The sequence below is a fragment of the Xiphophorus hellerii genome, chromosome 23, assembly GCF_003331165.1.
Source record: "Xiphophorus hellerii strain 12219 chromosome 23, Xiphophorus_hellerii-4.1, whole genome shotgun sequence".
In the NCBI taxonomy this organism is placed as follows: domain Eukaryota; kingdom Metazoa; phylum Chordata; class Actinopteri; order Cyprinodontiformes; family Poeciliidae; genus Xiphophorus; species Xiphophorus hellerii.
This window is the reverse complement of record NC_045694.1, coordinates 13,938,702-13,963,769: the sequence shown is the minus strand read 5'-3', so window position 1 is coordinate 13,963,769 and position 25,068 is coordinate 13,938,702. Positions and strand designations below refer to the sequence as shown.

Genomic DNA, 25,068 nt, shown 5'->3' with positions numbered 1-25,068 from the left:
GAGACAGCTGAATTCCTTCCCTTGTATCTGGGTTGGTTTTGCCAATACTGATACAAGGTGATTAGTTTTATCAACGAGATCTGGGCCAAGACTGCTCTCACCCATTAGACCTCCCTGCTTCCCTGAATTATGTGTGTCTGCTTCAGTTAAATCTTAGATAACTTTACCTCATAAGGTCCAAGTCTGCTCCAGCTTTTCTTTTTTGCTTTACAAAGCCAATAATATCACATTTTGCCCACACCTAGTGATCCATACTTTAAACTGCTCATTTTAAATAGTCTCCTTTTAAAAATTATACCAGTCATTTTTGTTTTATGCTGTATTCTAGTGTTTACTAAACCTCTCAGTTTCTAGTACAGAAAAAGAAAATTACAACTTGAGGTTCCAACATCCTATCCAACAAAACAAGAACTAACTTTTAGAGTAATTAATCATTGGAATAACAGCCATTACATTGATACTATGTATTTATAATTACAGCAAATTCAATCTAACCTGCACATGTGACGCAATATATCACGTATTTATGCTTAAGGAGATGCTGCATTCAATGCTTCAATGCTAAAAGTGACCTAAAGTGACACCTTTAGGTCACTTTTAGGATCTTTAATAGGGAGTTTATGTCTTTGTCTGTTTATTTTTACTTTGGAGCAACACATTTTGAATATATTTCATCTGCAATATATCGGAGTATTTACTTAATCTCCAGAGGAATGGGCAATACAACAATAAAACATTAGTAATGAGAGATTGTGAGGTCATCAATGCTGTTCAAAACAATTAATTAAACTTAACTTTAGTCCCCAAAGGTTCTTTGATCTAAATCTTCTATAATTTTGTTACTGTAAAGCTGGTACAATGTAAATTGTGATTTTTCTGTAAACAAAATCATGTATTCTTGGCATGTCATTTTTCCTTATTTTAATATTTTGACAGAAATCTTCCAAATATGTTACTTAATCATTCTCTAAATATGATTATTATTCACTAAAATAAACAAAATCACTTTAAAGATCTTGAAATAGTCCCAGCTGGTTGACCTCTGACCTCCTGTACTACTGTACATTGATTATGTGATGTGATATAGGAGTACAACATGCTTAATACTGACAGGACTCTCTGGAGGCTGGCTGTCTTTAGTGGTTGCAATCAGCTCTGGTGGTTTGTGTTGCAGCCGCCTCTGTGGGATTGACAGCTTTCACCAGTTTCCTGTGTGAAGCAGCAAATAACAGCTCTCATTGGTGAGTCAATAATAACGCTCAAGGGTGTTTAGCAGCAAACACAAGGTAGAAAAAAAGCTCAAAAGAAATGCAGAAACATCAAAAAGATAACCTCAGAATACCTTCTTCAGGGAAAGTATTTTAAGGTAGTGCTGAGCAGCTGAATTAAATCATTCCAGCAGTAAGAATCATCACGGCAGCCTCTCATGTGGCATAGGTGCATATTATAGCAGTGTTCGTGATGATTTTTTAATTCCTTCTACAAACTGCAGCCAGCACATCCTGTCCATTTAGCAGCAAATGAGGTCATTTTGACTCCGCAGCCACCCTGTTTGCTCGTACATGAATCACCCTGTGTGGATTTAGCTGAAAGTCTCTTTGAGGATCTTATGTTTAACTTGGACTGCTTCGAGTCAAACGAGGATGAGAAGAGTGGGGGTCGAATAAACGGTGCTCACTTTGTCTCTGAAAACAGCCTGAAATGTTTCACTACAGTTAATAAATACTAATTCATCCCATCAGCCTCTCCTCAACTCCCACCTCACTAATGCAGGAAAGCTATCGTCTGACTGCATCCACCGAAGCGCGTTAGCTTTTTTACTGGCTGTGGCAACTTCTGCCTCTGTGGGAGCCGGTGTAATAGCCCAGCAGGAGTACTGCACACCACTGGGTCGACTGAGACAGTGCTCTGTCACTTCAATGCAGCCGGAAATATGAAGGAAGAATTCATGAGTGAAGAGGGAGTGCAAATGAAAGCTGTGTTTGATGTGAAGCTGCACCAGCGGCGCTCCTTCACCGCAGGAAAATATGCAGGTGTATTAGTGCTGAAGGTCGGCCTGCGACCGAGAGCATCGATATTATCTATCACGTTCCCAGAATTGTAACTATGAAGTCCATCTGCTCATGCTGCAGAAAGCAACAATGGCTAAATTGAAATCCATTTCTCCTCATAAAATATTTAAATGCCTAAACTGAACAGAAAATGGAAATTTTTCAGCAGATTTGTTTTTGTATTGTCACACACAGCCAGAAATTAAACAAAAAAATCTGCCACAACAATAAATCTGCAGACAGAATAATTAGCTAGATTGATCATCTTGGTAAAGCTGCATTTTTTTAGCTGGGAGACCAGAGGGATTCTGCTTGACATTGTGCATAGCAGGCCATTCTCGCAGTCTCCATACCAAAGGCATTCCTAAACATCCCCCCAGCTGAAGAATGGACTGAGGAAGGCGGTTGAGGTAAACAGCAACGACGTGTCAACAGGCCTGAAAAGTCCATGAATCCTGACCGGATCGAGCTTTTAGAGGACAGAACCTAAATCATCATCAGACTCCAAATGTGTCCATGACCTGACAGGGCAAAGATTTTCCTGAATGAAATACAGCAGAGGGTGTAATGTACTGGATCATCTGTGTATATTAACCAGATGAGACCTTGGAAAATAAAGGCGTAGTGGATTTATGACTTGTAGTTTAAACAAGAGAAGGACAGAGAAATCAGATGGTGGTGAGAACTGACTCATTTTCGAATGGATCAGTCTTTTAATCAGTCAATACGCTTTATCAAGCTCAACCAGATTACTGGAACAAGATTTTTCGTGTGAATACTGCTACCAAACAATGTTCAAATCAAAAGAAGGACAACAATGTAAGATGGAATTAAAAATCAGATTATTTTCATTAAAATGTATGTGGTCAGGCTGCAGAAACAAAAGAAAGAACAAGACTTTCATCAGATAATAGGAAGGCTGAACAGGACGCAATACAGTCACCATGATTTATCCTTTTAAGATCTCAATTTCTGCTTATTATGCTGTACTTGGAGAGTTACAGTAAGGTTTCATATATCTAGAATATGACAACAAAGGCAACCGTTTACATACTAGTTGCACTAATTCCCAATATGCTAAAGCTCTTTTAAATCATCAACTCTGAAGTCAAAATAATAGAAAATCTCTGATTTCAAAGCAACTGCTCTCCCACACAGGAAGGGACATACCCGCTGCACTTAATATAAAATATTAAAGATCACTGACAACACAAAGCTTTGAAAAAATATTTTCATTTGCTGCTTTTATAGCTACTTATAGCTCTTGAAAATAAAAAAAAATCTGCAGCTCAAGGTTTTTGAAAACTGAAGATCAGGAAATTGGCTACTAAAATAAACTCTAAAGTTGCATCTCTAGTTTTTGCTTGAACATATTTCAGGTCATCTGTACAGCAGCAGACTGACCTTAGACACATTTTGTGAAGATATTTAGAGAAAAATGAACTATGACTTCTTAGGAGTCTGACTTTTTGTGGAAGCAAATGACTGAAGAGCAACTAAGTGCAAACTACTGCATAGCATTAACCTTTATCTGTCTTACAATGTGCTTTGAAAGAGTCATTTCTGCTTGCCAAAAGAACATATTGTTCTCTAACCCTTTATTCACAGCCTCTGACAGATTTCACAGATGCGTGTTATTTTTTTCAAGGTTGACAAAATAATTACAAAATTTAAATGCTTGAACATCTGCTGTTGCACAAAGAGGTTGTTCAACAGCACTCTCCTTTTTAAGAACAAAACTACTGGAGAGCTGCATGACTGATCATATATCTCTACCAGTGGAGTTCAACATCCTCATCTTTTAAAACAAGACAAACAAGCAGACGCAGAGTTATGAATTCATAAGAACTATGTGAAACTAGAGCTCGACGTTGGAAATATTTGAAAATGAGTCTAATGGGAAGTGACAGCAGTGTCGATGGCAGATGTAACAGTCCGGTGGCTTTGTGCATGCAGCTTTAGGCACCAATTTGCAACATGCTGGGAGAAGAAATTAGGTTGTATTTCACCAATGCTGAAACACACAAATATTAATGCCCCGTCACAGCCTGGGGGGCTTACCACCAATAACTACCCCAAATTATTCATACCCCTTTAACTGTTTCACACCAACAATCACAAACTGCTATGTATTTTATAGGAGGCTTACTGAAGACAAAATGTAAATATTGATGTTTTATCATTTCTGATTAGGTTGATACTTTAATCAATTTTTTCTATTACAACTTCCAAGCTGCAAATTAAATACTGACAAACGCACTTGTGATGTCTTTGTTCTGTAAACATGAGTTTAGGATCAGGTTTCAGCAATTGATAAAGCTTCAGCTTGCACCTCTTCGATCAATTTGGATTAATGTTTTATGACAGATGTTTATTTATTACAAATGACCAAAATAAAAATTAAATTACATCCAATGTAGCCAAGGAATCTACATAAATCATCACATTAGTAGACAGAGTCTATACTGTGTAAACTTAAGGGTCCCACCATCTTGATCGACAAGGTAACTATTAGTTGTGTACTTCCCATGTATGGAAGAGTAGCAAGAAGAAAAGTAATTAATGTGATAACAAGTTAAGCTGTCTTGTTATCACTTAACCAGACACTCATGGTGAGACATAAGAAGAAAGTGCTGCTGTATTGGAGGAATTGGGTTAAGCAAAACATGTCCTCCATTGTGGTTCACGCTGTCGAGAATACAACATATCGCCATCACAGTATGAATCGCGTGAATTTTCAAATATATTCCAAGTGTTGAACTTGTATTTTTTATTCTAATGTAATATTTATATAGTTGGATAGAGTCTCCAAAATGCTAAGGGCTACAGGGTGATGAAAGTACAGATAAGAGAGGAAAGAGAAAAATTAACATTCCCTACAACTGCTGTTGTCACTGCAATGTTTATCATAATGATCATAACCACCATCGCTAGGTTTTCTATTCAATTGATATTGATTGAGATGACCATAAAACTGTCTTTGTTCATGTTCCCTCTAGCAAAACTTCAGTCAAGTTTGTGTTCTTCTTGCTCTTAAAATTTAAACCATGTACCGTCTCTTTTTGATTGTACTTTGGACACTAAAACATTTTAGTGCTTCTGAATATCTCTTAACATCTTGCACTGTGCTCTCAGGGGGAAGATGCACCCAAACCTGCGCATGTTGGTGGTTGTTTTGCAAACTGTTTTCTTTACCATGCAATGACTGATTTCAAATTGTTAGAGAGCTCTGTAAATCCTTACCAGACTCATACAAACAATCTTCTTTTGTAAGGCTTCAGACAACTATTTCTGTGTTCACTCTCACTTCAACAGTGTGGATCAAACCAGGCTAGATAACGAGGGCAAACCTCCTTCAAAATGCTAAGAATCTGTATAGATTAAAATATTCAATATTAAAATTGATATAAAATATTCATATGTCAAAATATGTTAACATTTCTTTCATGCGATGTCCTCATTTTTCCACAACTGTATTTTAGAGCAGTGTTAAATGTTGCATAAACAGAAAATAGTAACGCCGAGCCTGCATGGAAGCTGTACACAATGCATTTACATTTCTTTCTGCAATATCCATGTATCTGTGATCTTTCCTCTAAGTGACTTTCCCTAATATCGCCTTAATTAAAGCAGCAGGAGAGGCGAAGCCCACAGAAATCCCATCGCAGTGTCAAAGGACACTTGTTGTTCATACTCCACTGACCCCGTCACATGCAAATGGGCCACCTAAACAACCAACAATCAGCCGTAATTGGCAACAACTAATGCCACCAACAGACCTCAACAGAATAAATTAGTCATGAATTTTAATTTATATTACAAGACAGTGAAAGAAAATCTTTTAAGAAGTGTCAAACTGATTTCCATATTAAAAGAACAGCATTCATTATTTATCCTTCATCACCACTGAAAATATCACATCAACGTTCCCGGCCATTGAAGCGCAGTGTTCCAGGAAAAGGAGAGATTGGAGGAGACAAACATCAACAAAACAAAGGGTGAGGCAGACACACAGCTGGAGAAAGAGAAATGAGTTTGGGAGTGAATCAAGTGGAAAAAAGGGAGCAAGCGAACAGAGAGAGGATAAAACAAAAAAGAGGTAAATTTTGAGCACATTAAAAAGATGTGCTGCATAGATGGATGTGGGAAAAAGGTGAACATTATTAGTGTTTTGGCTTCTTTAGAGCAGTGAACAGCCAACAAACAGACGGCTGATCAGTTTAGGTGTTATCTTTCACAGATGCTGGACTGAGGAGGACAGGAGGCAGGGGGCCTGTGAGGTGATAATTGGCGATATGTTTACCTGGCTAGTGCATTCAGCCCTCAACCCAACGCCAACTAAACACGCACCAGAGCAGACACAAGATTTGGGCTTTGATACATTATTCCACATACCCTGGTGCAAAAAATAAAAAAATAAAATAAATCAACAATACTGCCTTTAAACCTTCTTCTGTAAATTTCATGCCGGCTACGCACTGAAAAAACCTGAAACCATGTGTTTACATTTCAGGATGAAAAATGTAATTCTCCAAACCTGCAGGGAGTGCAGCATATTTTTTGAAAACAGAAGCTCTGAAATGTTGCGCTCACAACTTGCTCCAATAATCGTTTGGGAGTATATTCTGGAAGTAAAATCATATCACTTAAAGCTGCAGTAGGTAACTTTTATAAAAACTGTCATTATGTTTGGACAATATAAGAGAGACAGATAATCAGTGAAAAACATCATGCTCCTCTGCCTACTTTGTGTTGTCCCAGGTCAGAACCAACCAATCAGATTCAGGAGGAGGGTCTTAGTGCCGTCAATTGAGCTTGTGTATGCGCTTGATCACACCCACTCTTTTGCACTACAGCAGAGTGCAACACAGCAGGGAGGAGGAGCAAAACGCAAACCTCCTAAGATTTGGTTCTTGCAGCTGGACTCCTTTAGAAGAGGCTACCTTTAAGTACCTAAAGGGAACTTAATTTATATTTCTCCATATTTTGTAGCCTAATAGGTAGGAAATTATGAATGATTTCTGTGGTAAGAAATATTATTCAGTATTGAAATAATCAAAACATTATGTTTAACTAAAATTTTGTTTAAAATTTTAGTTATTATCTTACGAATTCTGTCCTCCATTTTGCAAAGTTTCTACAGCTTCTTTTTCATAACTAAATAATTTCTTCAACCTGCTTGCGTTTTAATCTGCCTCACCTCCATCCCTCTATCACTACTTGTACCACTAAATTTGTTGACATCAAAGCCCCTTGTCATTTTTTTCACATACTGGCTTTATCCAGTATGTTTAGGTTTTTACAGACTTTTTGCTGGATCTCCACCTCTTTGCCAATAATGTATGTTTGTTTTTGTTGTATTTACCCAGAATCCCCTGGGCCATAGTTCATTTTCTGTCGTTGAAGCAGACAGAGAAGTCTCTAATTTGCTTGGTATTCACATATCCATTTGAACCGCACCACAGTTCACTTCAACCAAACCGAGACTGAGGGTTTAATGTGAACCAGAGTTTGTTTTTTGGTCTGCATCAGAGCATTCACACCTTCCCAAATGAACCGAACTTCCTAGGCAAATGAACTAGAGTTTCGATTGAAAGGATGGTGTGAATGGACACTTAAACCTGAGAGAGTTCTGATCAGACCAAATGAAGTTGACACTTTGCCTAGAACTCTTAGAAAAATTGACAAAATAGCTTTAATGAGCCTTTTGCTGGTTACTGTTTAAATCCAGTCATATCTCTGATAGCAATAAAAGTAGATGTTTTGCACCTTTCAAAAGATATCTGAAATACCTAACATGCTCAAAATAACATGCAGCAATAAGTAACATGTAAGTATTCCATAGGCTTATTAATTAACACCGAATACCACAGCATATCTGAAGAAGGCTTAACAATATTGGCATATTACTCAGCCCTAACAACACACAACGCAATTATTGTAGTGCCAAGAGTTCTGCCTACTCCCAAAAAACACACAGACACACACACAAACAGGTAGATTGACACAAGAGTAAAACTAATCCTAATGCCTGTCCTGTGGAATAATAACACAGCTGCCCTTGCCAGCTGACCTCTTATAGGCCAAACAGCTTGTCTATCAAACTAATGGGGTGGAACGCTGGCATATTGCTTCCCTACAATCCCTCGGCAAAGCCGGGACACTCATTTACTTCAGTCAGCTTGTTGCCAAGGCAACATTTAGGATGGGTCTGTTGTTGGATGGACGCACAAACATGCACACACACACACACACCTTCATACATGCACACATGAACTCCTGCATACATTCTCACAGAAACAAATCACAATCTGATAAATAGAAATAAATGTGTAGCACATACGAAGCCAATAACGTGACCCATTACAATCAGCAGTGAAACAAACAAATTTATGTATGACGCCGGGAGGCAGGCAGCTCTGCCTGCATGTGGAAGGCACACAAAGTACCCTTTGCCACTTTTCTCATCTCCACACCCCAAAACCAATCTACCATTCTCTCCCTTCATTCACAATACATGCTCTTTTGTTCATTTGTTCTAAAAAGCGAGCAGACAAGCCTATTCTCTACTCGTATTTGTCTCCGAATACAGATGAAGAGAAAGCAGAGAAAGAGCGAGCTGCAGACACATGGGACCACAGCCGAGGGACTTTCAGCACATGGTATCAAGCCCCATCCTCGCTCCTGAGGATTGATTATAGATGTCAGCTCACACAAATTCAGTCGAGCTTTTCAGCTCTGCAAGAAAATCCTGAGAGAAAAGATTCAGGCTTTTTCCCCCTCGTCGCCAACAAATTAGAAAATGCAGGAAGCTGAATTTTAATTGAGAACCTGCTCATCTATTGTAGGCAGTGCCTGAATGTCTTGAAAGATCCAAATCAGTGAAATGCCAGCAGTGTCTACATGACTGCTTCACAACCAGCTAAAACAGGCCTCTTTAAAGGGGCGGTATTATGTATTTGTCAGGCACATGGTGCCATTTTATAACATAATCAAGTAACTATGTTACCTTCACTTGTTATGAAAATGCTGTATATATCAAACATAACATAAAAGGAATTTGACTTCGCAATTTAACGACTTGAAATTGGCCTCTGTCTCTTTAAGAAGCTTTTACTCTGTCTGATACCCAGCTTCATTATAACAATGCTCTTCATTATGCCGTTTTCAGCCATTTTGAATGTTTTACTGAGAAGCAGTTTGTATGATAAACTAAGCAGACTCAGTTTCACTGGTTGTTTGTTAATTGCTGAACTAATTGCTGAGCCGGATGTTAGGAAAGTCCCATTGGCTTTTATACCAATGATTGAAGTGCATGACATCGACTCCAGTTCCTGTTTTGAACAGTGAATATCACTGCACATAAAATTTGACTGTATTGAAGAATTGGAGGAACTACAAGTAACTACAAAGTCTGACCTTAAAATTATTATTTTTCCTTGTTTTTAGAAGCATATTTAACATTTTGCTTATATTAATTTTATTATATTGAAGGCCTTCCTGCTCTTTCTGTTTGGTAAGTATCACTTGAGTTGCAAAAATGTGGCTCAGCATAGCCGACCCAACAACAAAAAACAGCCGGTTCTGATAGCGACTGTACATCTCCTCTGGTGAGACGTCTTTCGTGGGAACAGAAATGATAGAATAGAAATATCCTTGACTGTCCCTCAGTGAGGTAATTCAGGAGCACCAGCAGCAAAGAGAAAATGGAAGCCTGCACAGAGGTAAAAATAAGAATAAAACTGTAAGGAAGAAGCAAATTTCCAGGATAAAACACTGTGCAGGTTGTAGAATGGCAAATTCAAAGAATATAAACTGAGTAGGATAATTTTATAGATTTTCTAAGTGATAAAATGTGGCTGAACTGCAGGTATAAACCGGGAGCTAATAGCTTTGACATTGTGAGAATATGTTTCCATTTCCAGATGATGGTTTCAACAGAGCACTGTAAAATATTTAAAGTTTGGGATGTGATGTGACAAGGCTTTAAACCTGCCCATGACCTTATATCCAGTGATGGCATAGTTACTTTGAAAAAGTAACGTTAATCGGAATTACTGATTACTCCTTGAAAAAGTAACTCAGTTAGATTACTGACTACTTGATTTGGAAAGTAAAAGTAACTTTTTTAGTTACTTTCAGCAGCTGCTAACAACAAGGCTGTGAAAATTAGATTGCTCTTTGCCAATACTTAATTGTAAGCTATTTTATAATGGTAACATCAACAATGTGTCCTCCAGTTGAACTGAAGGGGAGATTTTTTAATGGTTACAGTACAAAAAAAACGTTAGTAATTTGTGCATGTTTTTGTGTGGTCCACTATTGTCTGGAAAACTCTAAGAAGGATTTTACCCCCCATGCCCCTCCAGCCTCCAGGTTGTGTGTTACTGGCCCTGCGTTTGGTGTCAGAGCGCGGCGCACAGCGCTCCTCCTGCGGCTCCACAATTCAGACGGCTGCTGCACAGATTTGTGACACTTATCTTAATATTAATAATTATAATGGCGTTAAGTTGCACAACTTTACGGACTCGTTCATTCGTGGCTGTTTTCACGTTTATTGCGCTGTTCATATTAGTCTCGATGTTTCCAATGTTTTGGATAGCTCGACGTAATTGACAGGTAATATATTAACTTGACATTAACAAAGACACAGTGGGACGGATCATCCGGGAAATGATGGACAGGGAGAGCCTGACTAAAACTAATTGGAGGTCAGACACATTCTGGGGTTTCTGTCTGCTTATTTCCAAGCCCAAATGAGCAACTTCACGTTCAAAACGAGCCCAAAAAGCGCAACACGCTGACTCATTAAACTTGCTAGCGACTTTAAGAAAAAAAAAAAAAAGCCCACAGCCGCTTATAATAATCGGACTTGGCGACAGAAACTCAAAGTAGTTCCTGTTTTTCTACCAACAAAATGCGCATCTCTCTCTTTCCCTCCATTGTTTACGTTTCTGTCGCTGCTGATACTGTCGCATAAAAACGGCGATCACTCGACAAGACGCATAGAGGAAATAAAATTAAATTCCAAAAGAAAATAGTAACGCACAGTAACGTAAAATGATTTTGATAACTGTAATCTCATTACTGGATATGAAATAGCAACGCGTTAGATTACTCGTTACTGAAAAAAGTGGTCCGACAGTCAGTAACGCGTTACTGTTTGTTGTCTCCATGATGTTGTTTCTTCACTAATGTTCTCACAGAACAGCAGATTTTCCACTGTGGGCTAGTTATGAGACACTGGAAGGTAACTGACTATACTGGATTTAAGTATATCAGAGTAACAAGAATTAAATACATCACAAGTCCATCTAAGAATTTCTTTTGCAAGTAGAGCTGGTCAAGAAGTAAATTTTCTGGCTGTAAATGTGACAAAATGTGAAAAATCAAGGCACTGCATTTCATTAAAATGTCCCATAAACAATCAAAATATTTTCTTTTCCGCTACTCTGCAACATTTAGAATCAGGTGTGACATATTCAAAATTAAACTTCTAATGAAATCCAACACCAGTCAAGCAACTTTGAGTCTGGATCATAAATGCACCAAATGAACAAAGGCTGGCCTGTAATGGGAGGTTAATGGGAGCCATGTTGCTGCTCAGAGGTCAGGAGACAATCCCTCCAGAGATAAGAAGGGGCACAAAAACCACAGCTGTCAAGGCAAAGCTCAAATGATGCTGCAGAACCCAGAGTTAGCCAAATCATGTGGGTCTTAGTGTTCCTTTGTTGCAGAGAGTAATCTTCTTCCACAGCCCACAGCAAGGAAGCACTGTTCATGGAGAAGTTCATATTGCCGATGTGCAATAAAGGGACTTTGGGAAATGCAAGGAATTCACAAGCCCGACGCAGTGGATCAGTAACAGGCTGCTGCTCCTCTTATCCACTATACTTTAAGTTACTGTGCAATAAAAATAGTGCAACACGAGGCGTTGCTTTGTCCTATCAGTAGCGTTCATTCAGTCATAAGCTTATTTAGCTAAACAAAGGATTCAGGAAATTATTAGGATGGCAAGGAATAAGCAGAGAGGGTTAAGCCTGTCAGAAATTATGTGAGCATGAATAGTCTCAGAAATAATGGTGATCAACGATTCGGCTGACTTCCTGTTCTCACCTTGTGGCAATATCAATTTTACATTAGCATTATTAGCAGCTATTGCTGCTTAACCACCGTCCTGCCTTCTTCAGATTATTAGGCTTTCCCTCAAAGCTTCCCTCATCCTGTCGTAAAACCAAACTGTGCAAATTGGCTTTATAACCTTCTATGATGTGAATGGAGGCTGCTCCAACCTGAAAGCAGCTGGATGGTTCTTAGTGTTAGAAAACCCTTAAAATATACAGAATGTGTTCTAAATAAAGAGGAAGAAAAGGAAACAACATGGTCAATGTTGTAGAAGAGAAAGCCTTTCTGTTTGTGTTGAGATGTCTGTCACTGTCAGAGATTTGGTTGTAATCCAACAAAGAGCAAGAAATGTAAAAAAAAAATGGAGAGAAAATATTTGTGTGCACCAGAATATTGTAGCAAGTTAATGTGTTAGTGTGTTAGATTGGTGGAAACATGTTGTCCACCCAGTGTTTGTCTTTTAAATGAAAGCATTTGCATGCATTAATCTAGCTGATCTAGAGCATCGTGGGAATCTAATTACTGCTTAGGACATTTGGAAATATAAACATGATATAAAAGGCTCCTGATTTAAGCAGTTTTATATTCTTTGAACTCCATAGGGGAATTTCTTACTATCTAAGCCATAATAATCAGGAATTGCCAAATGATTTTCTGCATTTACCAACAGGAGTAATAATTTATTGAGTCTGTCTGGTGCTAAGTGAGGATTGCACAGTGGATTTTCAGAGATAATAAGGTAAAAATATGTCTCTCTGTTGTGCTCTTTTCTCTTCATCACAAGAAGTTTTTTTACACCCAAATCTTAACCTTGTAGGTTTGGGAACGGAGATTCCTATGAAAAAAGGTTGAAGTTGTGTCTTTGAGCCATTTCTGTGTTTATTTGTCCGTCTGTTTTAGATTTTTTTCCCACTGAGATACTCATACATTTGACCCATTTTCAAATGTATAGTAGAGGCCACTCAATTCTTGTCCATTATGTCTTTGTTTTCCAAATAGTTAAAGTCGCCATGCACCTTAACAAGATCTTAGGATACTGGTGATAAACTCATGTCTGCCTGGCTCCTCATGCAGCTTCGTTTCTCACAGTTACAGTAATTTTAAACCTTTTAAAATTTTGACTTAAGCTATTAGGTCAAAATTTGAGGAAGAACATATTTTCTTTTATATAATTCATAAGAATATAAACAAATATCTGCTTTTACTTGAATGGCATGTCCAAACATATTTCCTAATATGAGGAAAGGCTCCATGAAATGAGTCTCTATGTCATAGAAATGTTTAGAATGTCCTATACAGTAACTAATTTTAAAGTTCCAAGGCCCTTAAAAACAAATTAAATAATTTGGTTCAGTTTTGAGAAACAAGTAGATGGGCCACCAAGTGGAGAACAAGTTTTCTCCACACTAAATAAATAGATTCAGATTAAAGGGCAGATTTTTTAAAATTATTATTATTATTATGATGCCTCAATGAAACATTAATTTATCTTTGGTCTTTTATGAAGAGGTGCCAACATTTGTAGAATGTACTGTGATAGTCAGAGTGAATGGATCAATAAAGTAATTTTAGAAGATGAACAGCGCCACTAAGTCTTACTACTAAGGCTTTAAAGCTGAGGTAATATGAATGTAAAAGTTTTAATTATCTCTAAGGTAATGACTACAAGCGTTAGCTTCTCAGACATTGTTTCCATGTCCTTTGATTCATGGTTAGTGCTAAATCTGAGTAGAAGCCCCCAGAAAGTTGTAAAATGTGCGATTTGCTGCTTCAGGGTACCAAATCAGTGATACCCCAGGGGTAAACTGTACTGCCATCTTTCATGACTGCACCACAGATGAAAGGAGACACTGCTGCTTCCAACCTTTGGAGATTATCTACCTTGTCTTGAAATAAACAAACAGGTTTGGCTTCTCATCCTAACAAAGTGCTTAAGTCTGACAATATGTGGGGCCAAAATACTGAGAAAAGCACAGTACCAAAATAAACTCTGACATATATGATCAAAACATCACCGACATTCTGGGGATTTTTGTTAAATTTATTTAAAATCAAGACAACACTGATTCAAAATGAATAAGACATGTGTAGGGAGTGAAATAAAAGCAGAATGAGGGGCAAAACATTTAAACCATCAATCATGTGTCGTCACAGATGCCGCCTTCTGAACTGTGTGCTGATTAGCCAGATGGTCTCTGTCCTCTTTAGCCCAAAGGATTCAGTGTCCATGATTTCAAACTGTTAAATTCATCAGAGCATAAAGCTGTCTTTCCCTCAGTTCCAGTCCACCTCAGATAAACCTGTCCCCCGAGAACGCCTCTGCCTTCTTTTCTTAATGGTTTTTAAGTTGCATTTATGCCTCCCTTTACAAACTGCGTTCCTGAACCCATACAATGGCTTTCTCTTTTCAATATCTCTGTTACAAAAGCAAAGCTTCACAAGTGCCTGAGGATCACGGCCATGTGATATTAGTTTTTAAGCTTGTCCATTGCAGAAAGTTTATTTCTTCCAAGACTAAGGGAGACTTTCTATGAGTCGGAAACTAGTAAAATATGCTGCATTTAAATGAAACATAAATGTTTGTCTTTCACTGTAAGTGAAGCAAGGCAGGAAGCATAAGGTCAGGGATCAGAGGGAATTTATTGTTGCTTTTTTAAACAATATAAAATGTTAACGTTACTTTTAGTAATAAAAGTATGAAAAACATTTTAAATACTATGTTAACCAAATTACCTTCACTTGTTCTGAAAATGCTCCATGTTTAAAAAGTAGATGACTTTGCAGTATGATGCCTTGAAATTATGCCTTTGTCTTTAAGAAACTCCTTCTCTTCAGCACCTAATAAGAACAATGCTCCTCCACTATGCCATTTATAACCGTCCCTTGGAGCGTTGCACTGAGAAATAGTTTGTACGATAAGATGATGACCAGGCATTTGCTTATTGCTGCTGCTGGTCTACTGGGAGATGTGTGAGAAAGGTGCTGTGTTGGTACAATTACAAGATGACGTTAAACCTAAATCTATCAGGCGTATTAATAAGTCTTGTTTCTGTAATAATTGTTAACATTTCTTAATGTCTCAAACCATTTTTACCTCAAAATACATATTTATTGTGAGATGCTTCATCAAGATCATAACTTCCATCAGTAAATTGAAAGATTTGTATAACTTTAAAGGCATATTTATATAAATCATGTTGATTTTGACTACTTTGGCTTAAGTAGTGCACCACACTATCTTTTTATACTATAAATTGTTTAATAAGGTCTTGAATTATTCTGAAGGGCATCTGCGAACTTCAGCTGCTTTTTTATTGATGCACTTATTTTCAATCCAGTCCTCTCAGGGCTGCATGCTTCAGGAAAACATGTAATTGTGGTATGACTGACAAACAGAGCAAAGACTATATTGACTGAGATGTGACTAGCACTTCCATTGTTCCTCTTTCTTTTCCACCGTCACATCGTCTGTGCCACTGTGCAGCACAAATTTACATTTTATTGCCAAGGTCCAAGTCCTTCTATATGTCTGTTTTCAGATAGTCTGTTTGTTCACTTCAAAATCACAACCATCCAAGCACAGAAATGAACCCGAATCAAGAGGCATCAAAGTGCATATACAGCTTAGCATAGAGCATCATTTTAAATTACACCCACCCAATCCGGATGCTGGTGTCCTCATTACATCTTCAGTGTTTTTAATTGTTTTGAGGACATGGAAAAAAGACTTTCTCTCAGGGCGTTACAAATGTGTCCACTTCAGTGGACTACATGCACCTGAGCACTCAACACAAATAGTAGGAGCTTAATATAAAGCCTTATTTAATAATGTTGTATGGTTGTGATTGGTATGGCTTACTGATAAGGCCTGAATATAGTGACATTTTATACCACTATCAAGTAGCTTCACTTGTTATAAAAAGGCTGTACATATCAAAACCAATCAAGCAAGTCGGTTTTGATCCCTTTATATTGGACTCTGTCTCTTTAAGAAGCTTCTACTCTTGCTGATACTCCCCCTTCTGCCCATCAGTGTTAACTACTGCTGCTGCTAGTCTGGAGGTGCAGAGTGGGGAAGGCGTGGAAGGGTACGCTGTGAAGAGGAAGTGCAGCAGGAAACTGCAGCTCTGCAGAGGAGCTTTGGGTAAAAAAGTGGTGCTTTGTGGCAGCAACACTCCACGTATATTTATGAGGAGAAAATGACATAACAATATAAAGCTCAATAGGTCGATTTTGCATTATATCCTACAAATGAAATGATAAAAAACACATGTCTATTTAAATGGCAGCCAGTGTCCAAATAAAAACTTCAAAAAGAGAATAAAAAGCTTGTATTAGTACTGTCTGGTAATATAAAAATGCCTGCAAAGTGTGAACACCATCCATCCATCCATTTTCTAACACCCTTGTGCCTAACGGGGTTGGGAGAGGTGCCGGTGTCTATATCCAGCTAACGTTCCGGGCGAGAGGCGGGGTTCACCCTGGACAGGTCGCCAGTCTGTCGCAGGGCAACACAGAGACAGACAGGACAAACAGGGGTGTACACACACACACTCACACCTAGGGAGAATTTAGAAAGACCAATTAACCTAACAGTCATGTTTTTGGACTGTGGGAGGAAGCCAGAGTACCCAGAGAGAACCCACGCATGCACAGGGAGAACCATGCAAACTCCGTGCAGAAAGACCCCGGGCCGGGAATCGAACCCAGGACCTTCTGCTGCAAGGCAACAGTGCTAAGTGTGAACACTCTGATGCTAAAGCTGCAAATATAAAATGCTGATTGAAAAATAAAATTTCAAAGAACCAGTCTTCTTCTGGTTTTGTTTTCTACTTATAAAAATCTATCAAATCAATGAAACATTGACAAATGCTGAAATAAATGAACAGCTGCACGATGCGGACATTAAAGCAGGTTCGTTTCCTGCCTTTGAGCTTGTTGTTGATGCGCCGCCACCGGTGCTCAGCGCTCCTCTGCATTGACAAGTGGAAACAATGTCGGCAGGTGTGCATTTGATCAAACTGAATGACATTTACCCAGGTACTCTTGAGACTGAGTAAGCACCGTAAAGACCTTTTGTTGCCTCACCTCCGACTAAAAAAAAAAAACAATCTCAAAGGCTGAGTGAATGGGAGCTGTGTAACTCGGCGTACAGTGGGATCCTGGTGAATGGCGATGTATTCCAGATGATGTTTGTGTGTTTTTCCCCACTGGGCTCGGCTCTTGCATCTGTCTGTCCCCAGCGACCGACTCCAAAACACTATTGGACCTTTTGTTGCTTTTGTCTGTCTTCTTCTTTTTGTTCTAAGCATCATTTGCCTCCCATTTCTTTTGTTTTTTTCCATTCTTCACTCATCTCTACCCTCACCTCTCTCTAATTAACACCTACTGCAGGCTCTATCTGCCGTGGTAAAGCCCCAGGGACGGAGCTGGAAAAGGAGACGGTGAGAAGGAAACAAATACAATGAGACTTCAGAGAAATCAACTGAGAAAGTGAGAAATGGGAAGCAATCGGATTCAGAATGGGGCTGAGATGTGGTTCAAAAGTATAAACTAAACCAGTTTACCGTGCTGTGAAAAAGTATTTTGCCCTTTAAAGATGTCTTACTTTCTTTCTGTTTTTTACAAATTTAAAGTCAAAGAAATTATTGCATCAAAGACAACCATAATTCATACAAAGTGCAGTTTTCAAACGATTATTTCATGTATTAAGGGAATAAATAAATGATGTCAAGTCTCACGTCCTTTGCTACCAGACACAGCCATGTCTCGAGTCTCGAGTCTTTTTGAAACCAGGTTTCAGAGAGAAACTTTTTGGGAACACCCACCACGAAGGTGTGCAGTCCTCCACAGGTGTGAAAGTGCACAAGCGCAGAACACATGGCTGATATAAAAATGAGGATGACGTCTATGAAAATAACCTGGGCTTCTATTACACCTCAGCAGAACCAGAGGTTCCATGTTATGCTGCATTGATGCAGTAGCTCATGCAGAAGGAGCCCCAAAACAAGCAGTGAGTTTATAGAAACACTTCTCAGAAATCTGACATTTCTAATGTTGCTCCAAATGAAACAATTCTGCAAAGAAGAGTGGGCTAAAATTAATCTAAGGCAATGTTAAATACTGATTGTAATGAGGGTGGCACAGCCAGTTATTTGGTTTAGGGAGATTTACTTTTTCACTTAAACTTAGACTGATCTGACAGCTGATACATAAAATAACTGTTCAAAAACTGCTCTTTGTTTTTATTAGAGTTATCTTTGCCCGATATTAAAATTTGGCCAATGATCTGAAACATCTGACTGTGTAAAAAACAAACAAAACAAAACTGTAAGAGGCCAGCACTGTATATTGACCTTAATGCAGCAGTCAGATGAATACACATAATCAACTGCTCTCCATAAACCATCTGTCTCTGCAAATCCACCAGAGACCAGAGGACGGCATCAAACGCTGCCGGAGATCTCGAGGTACTTCACTGCTCGCGTGACGTGATGGGAGATGAGTGGGCTGCCCCTTCTGAGGCATAGAGCTGGTTGTTAGGAGTCAGGGTGGAGCCTTAGTGTGCATGAAGACACTGAGGACTTCAATGGATCATTTTTAGCCAAGCAAAGCCACTGCTATACGCTGATAAACGAACACAGAGAGGCAGACACGCTGGTGTGTCCTAAATAGTTCACCACGGCGGCTGGGAACACATGCAGGAACACACAGAAGCTAACTGGAAGGGTAAAAATGGCAGCATGGTGGAGAGAGCGGGTGGGTCTGAGAGGCTGAAGCTGTTTGAGTGAACAAAGGCAAAGAAAACAACCACAGGCAAATGCTCACTCAAATTTGCAAACCCCCACCTACACACACACACACCGGCAGGCTGTGTAAACGGTGTGTGTGTCCTTAGCGAATGCAGCCACTGCATTAGTAGTGTAGATTTATTACAAATATTGATTAACCACGGACGACTCAACATCACACTTGCGTTGCAAAGCACTGAGTCAACAATACGTAGAAAAATGACTGTTTATATCCGCAGCACTCACACAACAATAAATTATGAACTATTGACTTTGCACCTGTGTGCACCAACATGGAGGGAGAAAACGAGCAGACAGGCGCACGCTGAGCAGCATGCAAAGGCACCATGAACACCTGCCACAACAAAGACCTGCCTGTTACCAAACACAAAGAAAAATTCACACCAAAACACCCACTCCTGGAGACACCGAATTAAGAGAGGTTTATTCCTGAAATAAATCCTCTGGCCGTGATTTATGGTTGTATCTTTGCATTCAGTTCATGCTAGACAATAAATAGACAGGTTGGTACTCACCTCCACCTCCTCCGAGCAGGCTCTTTTTGCCTGAAAGAGAGAAGAAGAAAAGAGCTTTTCAACATGACTGATCTATGCAGAGTCTAATGGGTTTAACCTTTTGACACTGATTTTGATATAAACCAACAAAAACACATTCAGATTAGAGGAATTGTTGCTAAGGCTTGTGTCTGCAGCTTGCTGTTGGATCCATCTTATCCCAAAACTGTAAGCTAAAGGGCACATAACCTGATTTGATCAATGCTTCTACAGCATTATTTCCTTCATTTTGCTCAAAAATACCTGCTTACAATGAAAACCCATCAAACATATTTTGTCTCTGCTTTTTAATAAAAAGAAAAAAATTATTTTTTTTTATCACAGATTAACAGCAGCAAAAGGATAATCAAGTGACGCACACAAATGCACACATTATGAAACAATAAAGTATAAAAATACCCTCTGAAGTAAACGGGAAAAAAACCCCGTAATACAAAGTGAAACCCTGTTGGAATAAAGTGTGCTCGTTCAAACTTTTCAACAACTTTTTCAAATGACCTTGGCGTTTTTAGATGCTTGCAACAGTTTCCTTTTTCAGACAGAAATTAAATTAATCCACAAAAAACAGGGTCAAACTTATTAGTCCTCTTAATGCTTCCAGCCCTTTCTGGATATTTATTTTGCTGGGTAACAGCCTGCAGGCATTGGCTGTAGCTTTCGACAAGCTTCTGACAACCTGGAGGAATCCCAAATCGTTCTTCGGCCAAATTATTTGATAACCTTCTGGCATGTACCTTCATCTTCATTTCGAGTCAGTCAAAACATTATTGTTCTCTGGAGTGTCTATGGACTCCTTGGCTTCAAGTTTTTGCCTCATTTGTTCTGTGCGGATCTGCTTGAACTTCGTGGAAAGCTTTTTTTTTTATCCTGCGCCCTCTTGGCAAATAAGTCTAAGCGAATTTTTGCTTTGTTTGATCTCCCCTATGCCCCCACCAAAAAAAAAAAACATTTTACCTTTATGAGCTTTGGGCATCACAATGTTAAAACCAATGATCAATAAAAAGTTTTAGTTGAAAAATTGTAATTGATAACAATTAATCATATTTTAATTTAAAACTATATAAAATAAGCAACATTTCCAATTCAAAACCCCTTTTTGCTGCTAAATTGTTGAATAAATGACAGAGTTTGGGGCAACTGTGCCTGCTTGCAGCATGTTTTGCATTTTAGGGTTGAATAGCTTTGGTGATAAGCTAACCCCTGTTTGCACAAGTTACACAAAACAAAAGTGATTCCAGCATCACATCAGATCAACTTTTGATGCAGAAGTTAGTGGGACAGGATAAGTGGTTTTATTGTCCATTGCTGTTTGTGGATGGTTGTGTGTCAGACTTACAGGTGTACCAGAAACGCCCAAATGTAAAAACAAAAAAATGTGATTAATTGAGTTAAAATTTTAATGTGTCATTTAATGAATCATTTATGTACAACAAGGCAACAAAACTCAGGGACAAACAAACCTATCAATGAACGAAATGCAGATTAAACCTTTAGACACATTTTGTTCTTGTTCAGTTGAACCCAAATAAAGACCTAAAACTTACTCTGCTTAAAATTGAGACGTTTTGTGTTTTAGCAACATTAAGGTCATTCAAAAGTATCTCTTTTGCACCTTATTAACCACAAATAATGTACTCTAATGGTCAAATATTAGGACTGGACAGAAACAAAAGCGGGGGTCATTTTGTGGTCTTTCAAAAACAAATTAGAAACAAATTAGAGGTGGTTTAAAATCCTGTCAAGGTACTGTATTTGACAGCAGCAACACCTTTTCGCTTTAATTTTCTGTATTATTGGTCAAAGAAAGCTGCTAAAAATAATCATAATAAGATCATTTGTGGGCACTTTTTTTGTTTAATGATTAACAGTATTTGGAAAAATATTCCTGAAATGATGCATCTGATGGCAGAAGCTCAACAATGAAACCTCAGTTTGATTTTTAGTATTTATTCTAAAATGAAAGGAAAGAGGGGAAGAGGCTCATGCTGCCATGCTGGAAACATTAACATGACCCAAGGATGCATAGTCATGAGCGAGCTTTACACGGCACAGTCCTTGTTACCGACAGACAGATAGTACATGCGTCATGTTGCCTTGGCTGATGCTGCCCTATTGATTTGGTTTGTTACAGAATGTACCAGAAAATATGTGCAGCTGGTCACAGAGTTGAAAAGAGGAAGATGCAGCTCTTAATTAATCATGTCAGCATGTTTTCTTATTTTATATGAAAGAACATACATCTGGTTCAGACTTATTTGTTCTTGATGGTTTAATGAACTTGGACCTTTAATGTGTTCAGGTTAGTTTATGTTTACACCTTCATCCTGAAATGTTCCTGTGTTACCTGTGTTTTGATACCACAGTCCAATGTTTGCTCTATTGAGCGATAAATCAATAACTGCTAGTTTCAGCTTACAGAATGATAGTTCAGAAAATTATAGGAAATTTAAGTTTTATACACTGTTAAGGAATTTTTATATTAACCACTCAAGCCCTTGTATTTTTTTAAAATGACAACAGCTTGACTTGATTTTTTAAAAATTTGTCACAGAACTACAAACTTCAGTGATTTTTATTTTAATTTTATCTGATAAATCAATGCAAAGTAGTGTGTTGTTCCACCCTTATGTTTGTCTCTACCAGCTTTGTACATCTAGACAATAAAGTGAGACAATGTTAAAATATGTTTAAGTTCAGTCAGACTGGATGGAAACGTCTTTGATCTGAAGCTGTCCATTGCTGCTCTGGTTGGATGTTTATCACCTGACCTACCTACAAGTGTTTCGGTCTTTTGCAACTCCTAACTGGTTTACTTCCAGAGCTGCCCCATATTTAGCTGAATGAATTACTTTATTGTCAATGTACACTAAAAACATAATGAAATCAAGAGCATCTCTCCCACTACCTTGGGGATGATGTGTTTAAGGAGAACAGATTCAGTTTTCTGTCACTAGTAGCATTTTTCTTATAAGCCAAAAAGTCAAATTTTGGTCTAATCTGACAATTAGATTGAGTCCTTGTTAAGTTGTCAAAAATTGTTTTAATATATAGAACAAATTGTAATAGTCTTCCAAATGTTTTATCCAAGCTATCTTACTCCCAGCATTGGTATTGAGATGGTAACTATAATTTCATAAACTGCAGCTCTACATAAATGCAATTATTTTCTTCATCTCTAGTGCCAAACCCAACTAATCCTTTGTGTATAATATCCAAAAATATAAAATTAGTCCAAACTTTTACATTCAGGAAGAAAAAATGTGAAGCTTTTGCACCAGATTTATACAACTGAATCTCATGTTTCTCCACATCATCACAGGTCTGTAACGTGTTTCAGGATTTCTCATCAGGATTAGCGCTCATCGCTCCAATCTCTTTCACAGCTCTCTGTAGCACCAGTTTATAGCATGTCGCCGAGTTAATTTTATACATGTGCCATTTCTGGTGCCGCCACCCTGATTTGATAGGGAGAATAAGAACCAGCAGGTTCTACATTTTATCAAGAACAGAGAGGCACAGCACATTATTAGAAGCTAACTCCACTGCCCACGAAGCTAATGAATAAACTCATGCTGAGTCTCCAGTCCTAAGAATTACAAACAATTCAGTGGGAAGAAAAAGAGACAAAATGGCTTGATTTTCCTTTTAGTCATGGAAGTCCCTCTTAACACAGTCTTTCTTACAAATAACAAAAAGGTGACTGCAGCTTGAACATAATAACATAATGAGCTTGTTTAACAGACTGAATTAATGCTTGTAGCTTAGCTGGCCAGCGTGTCTCCAATCATTACCCTTCCCTACTTGTATCATGTCACTGCACAGCTTTAAAAGTGTAAACTGCTGGCAGGGTGATAAGCCTGGCTGTGGCTGCTTTCAACATATGCGATACCCAAGTGTTTTCTCACACGCATAACCAAAAAACGTGTGGAGTCAGCAACAGTAGCCCAGGGACATCTGCAGTGCCTTCAGTTAACTCAAACCTAACTAAAAACTCATAAAATCACGTTTTTCTGGGGGTGGTTCCTGGTGTTTTTGCATCACATCCTCACTGATGTGACCATGTTAGCATAATCTGATAAGCACATAATCTCACTGTGAGAGGCGGTTAGAGAGATGTGTCAGAAAACACAGGGGACATCCCTCATTTTAGATACCACTTGCCAGCAGGCACTGAGCCAGCTGAGACTGTGTGTTGTATCAGGAAACTTGGTTTTAAGGCGGGAGGAAGAGGAGCTAAATCTACACGTGTCTGAAGATTATTCAAACATCAAACTGTGCTGCCTCATTACCAGTAAATAACTTGTTTTCTGCCTTAAAACTTATTTTAATTCTTAATGTGGGCTACAGCCTGACGTTTCATCTACAGAAGATAAAAATCTCAATACTTGTTTGAAATATGCAGCAATAATGTTGTACAACTAGAGTTGCTAGCTAGAAAGAATAAAAATGCATTACTTTACAGCTGAAAAGGATAATTACAGATTTTACAATCAGAAATGTGAATTTGTGAGCTGAGCATCATCACTGTGTTGTGTTTGCAATCAAAGTCAACATTATATTTACCAAACATTACACCAAAGTCAAGGTTATATCTGAGCAAGAATAACACTATGCTGCACTGTCCCAGGTGTTAAACACTATTATACAACCATAACAGGTATTTTAACTTAATTAAATTTCTACAGGGAAATTGTTTAACGAGATCATTTGGCTCATGAGGAACCCAGATGTAATGTAGAGCATTAGGAAAACGAAGTACACCTACAGAGGCAATAACCTAAGGTACTCATTTTCTGTCTCTCACCAGGTAGTGGATGTTTTCTGGCCCATTTTGCTTTGCAGCAGTGTTTGAGTTCATTGAGTTTTTCAGACAATCATTTCTGCACTGCTTTTCTTCAGTTCCCACGACGACATCTTTATATCTTTTCAGGCACTCTGCTGTTGATTTACTGTGAGTTTTGGGATCTTGGTAATGTCTAAACATATAATATCAAGTTTTGGCCAAACTTCACTGACAGATGGACTCATATTTGACTCTGGAATACTTTGGTCCATCCACAACCGAATGGGTATGAAGTGTTTGCGCTGATTTGTTGTGTTTGGTTTGGTTTGAAACATGTACGATTGTCAAATGTCCTGATTTTACAGAAATGCTTACACCGATGATATTTAATTAGTAGCAACTGGCCTCTTCTTTCCTCCTATGGAAGCATGGAGCGAGAATATACTTAATTTGCCCGATCAGTACTGACAGTCGAGGAGATTATGTTTTCTCATTACTTTATTTATTTCTGCTTTTAAATATGGGCGTTTAACACTGCTGTCTGAGGTAATTAAGAAGCTAGTTTTTCTTAGGTGAAAGGATTTTGGCATTTCCACAGCAGATTTACTGGACTTTTCAACTTCTAAGTTGGGAAAATTATCAGGCCCTCTCCTAGGTGCAACATTTCTGAATAGAAAAGTCACAAGTTTCTTGCTAACCCTGACCTCATAAACTAATTTGGCAACCACACATTTAAAACGTGA

General features: G+C 38.4%; 1 protein-coding gene across 3 annotated transcripts in view; it reads right to left on the bottom strand.

Annotated features, from left to right (window-relative positions):
- Positions 1–25,068, bottom strand: part of macrod1 (mono-ADP ribosylhydrolase 1) — a 181,108-nt gene that overhangs the window by 65,059 nt on the left and 90,981 nt on the right. For all 3 annotated transcript variants that reach the window (XM_032554728.1, XM_032554727.1, XM_032554729.1), the window contains exon 4: positions 19,504–19,533. In XM_032554728.1, the coding sequence (XP_032410619.1) occupies positions 19,504–19,533 (30 nt within the window). The remainder of the gene's footprint in view (positions 1–19,503; positions 19,534–25,068) is intronic.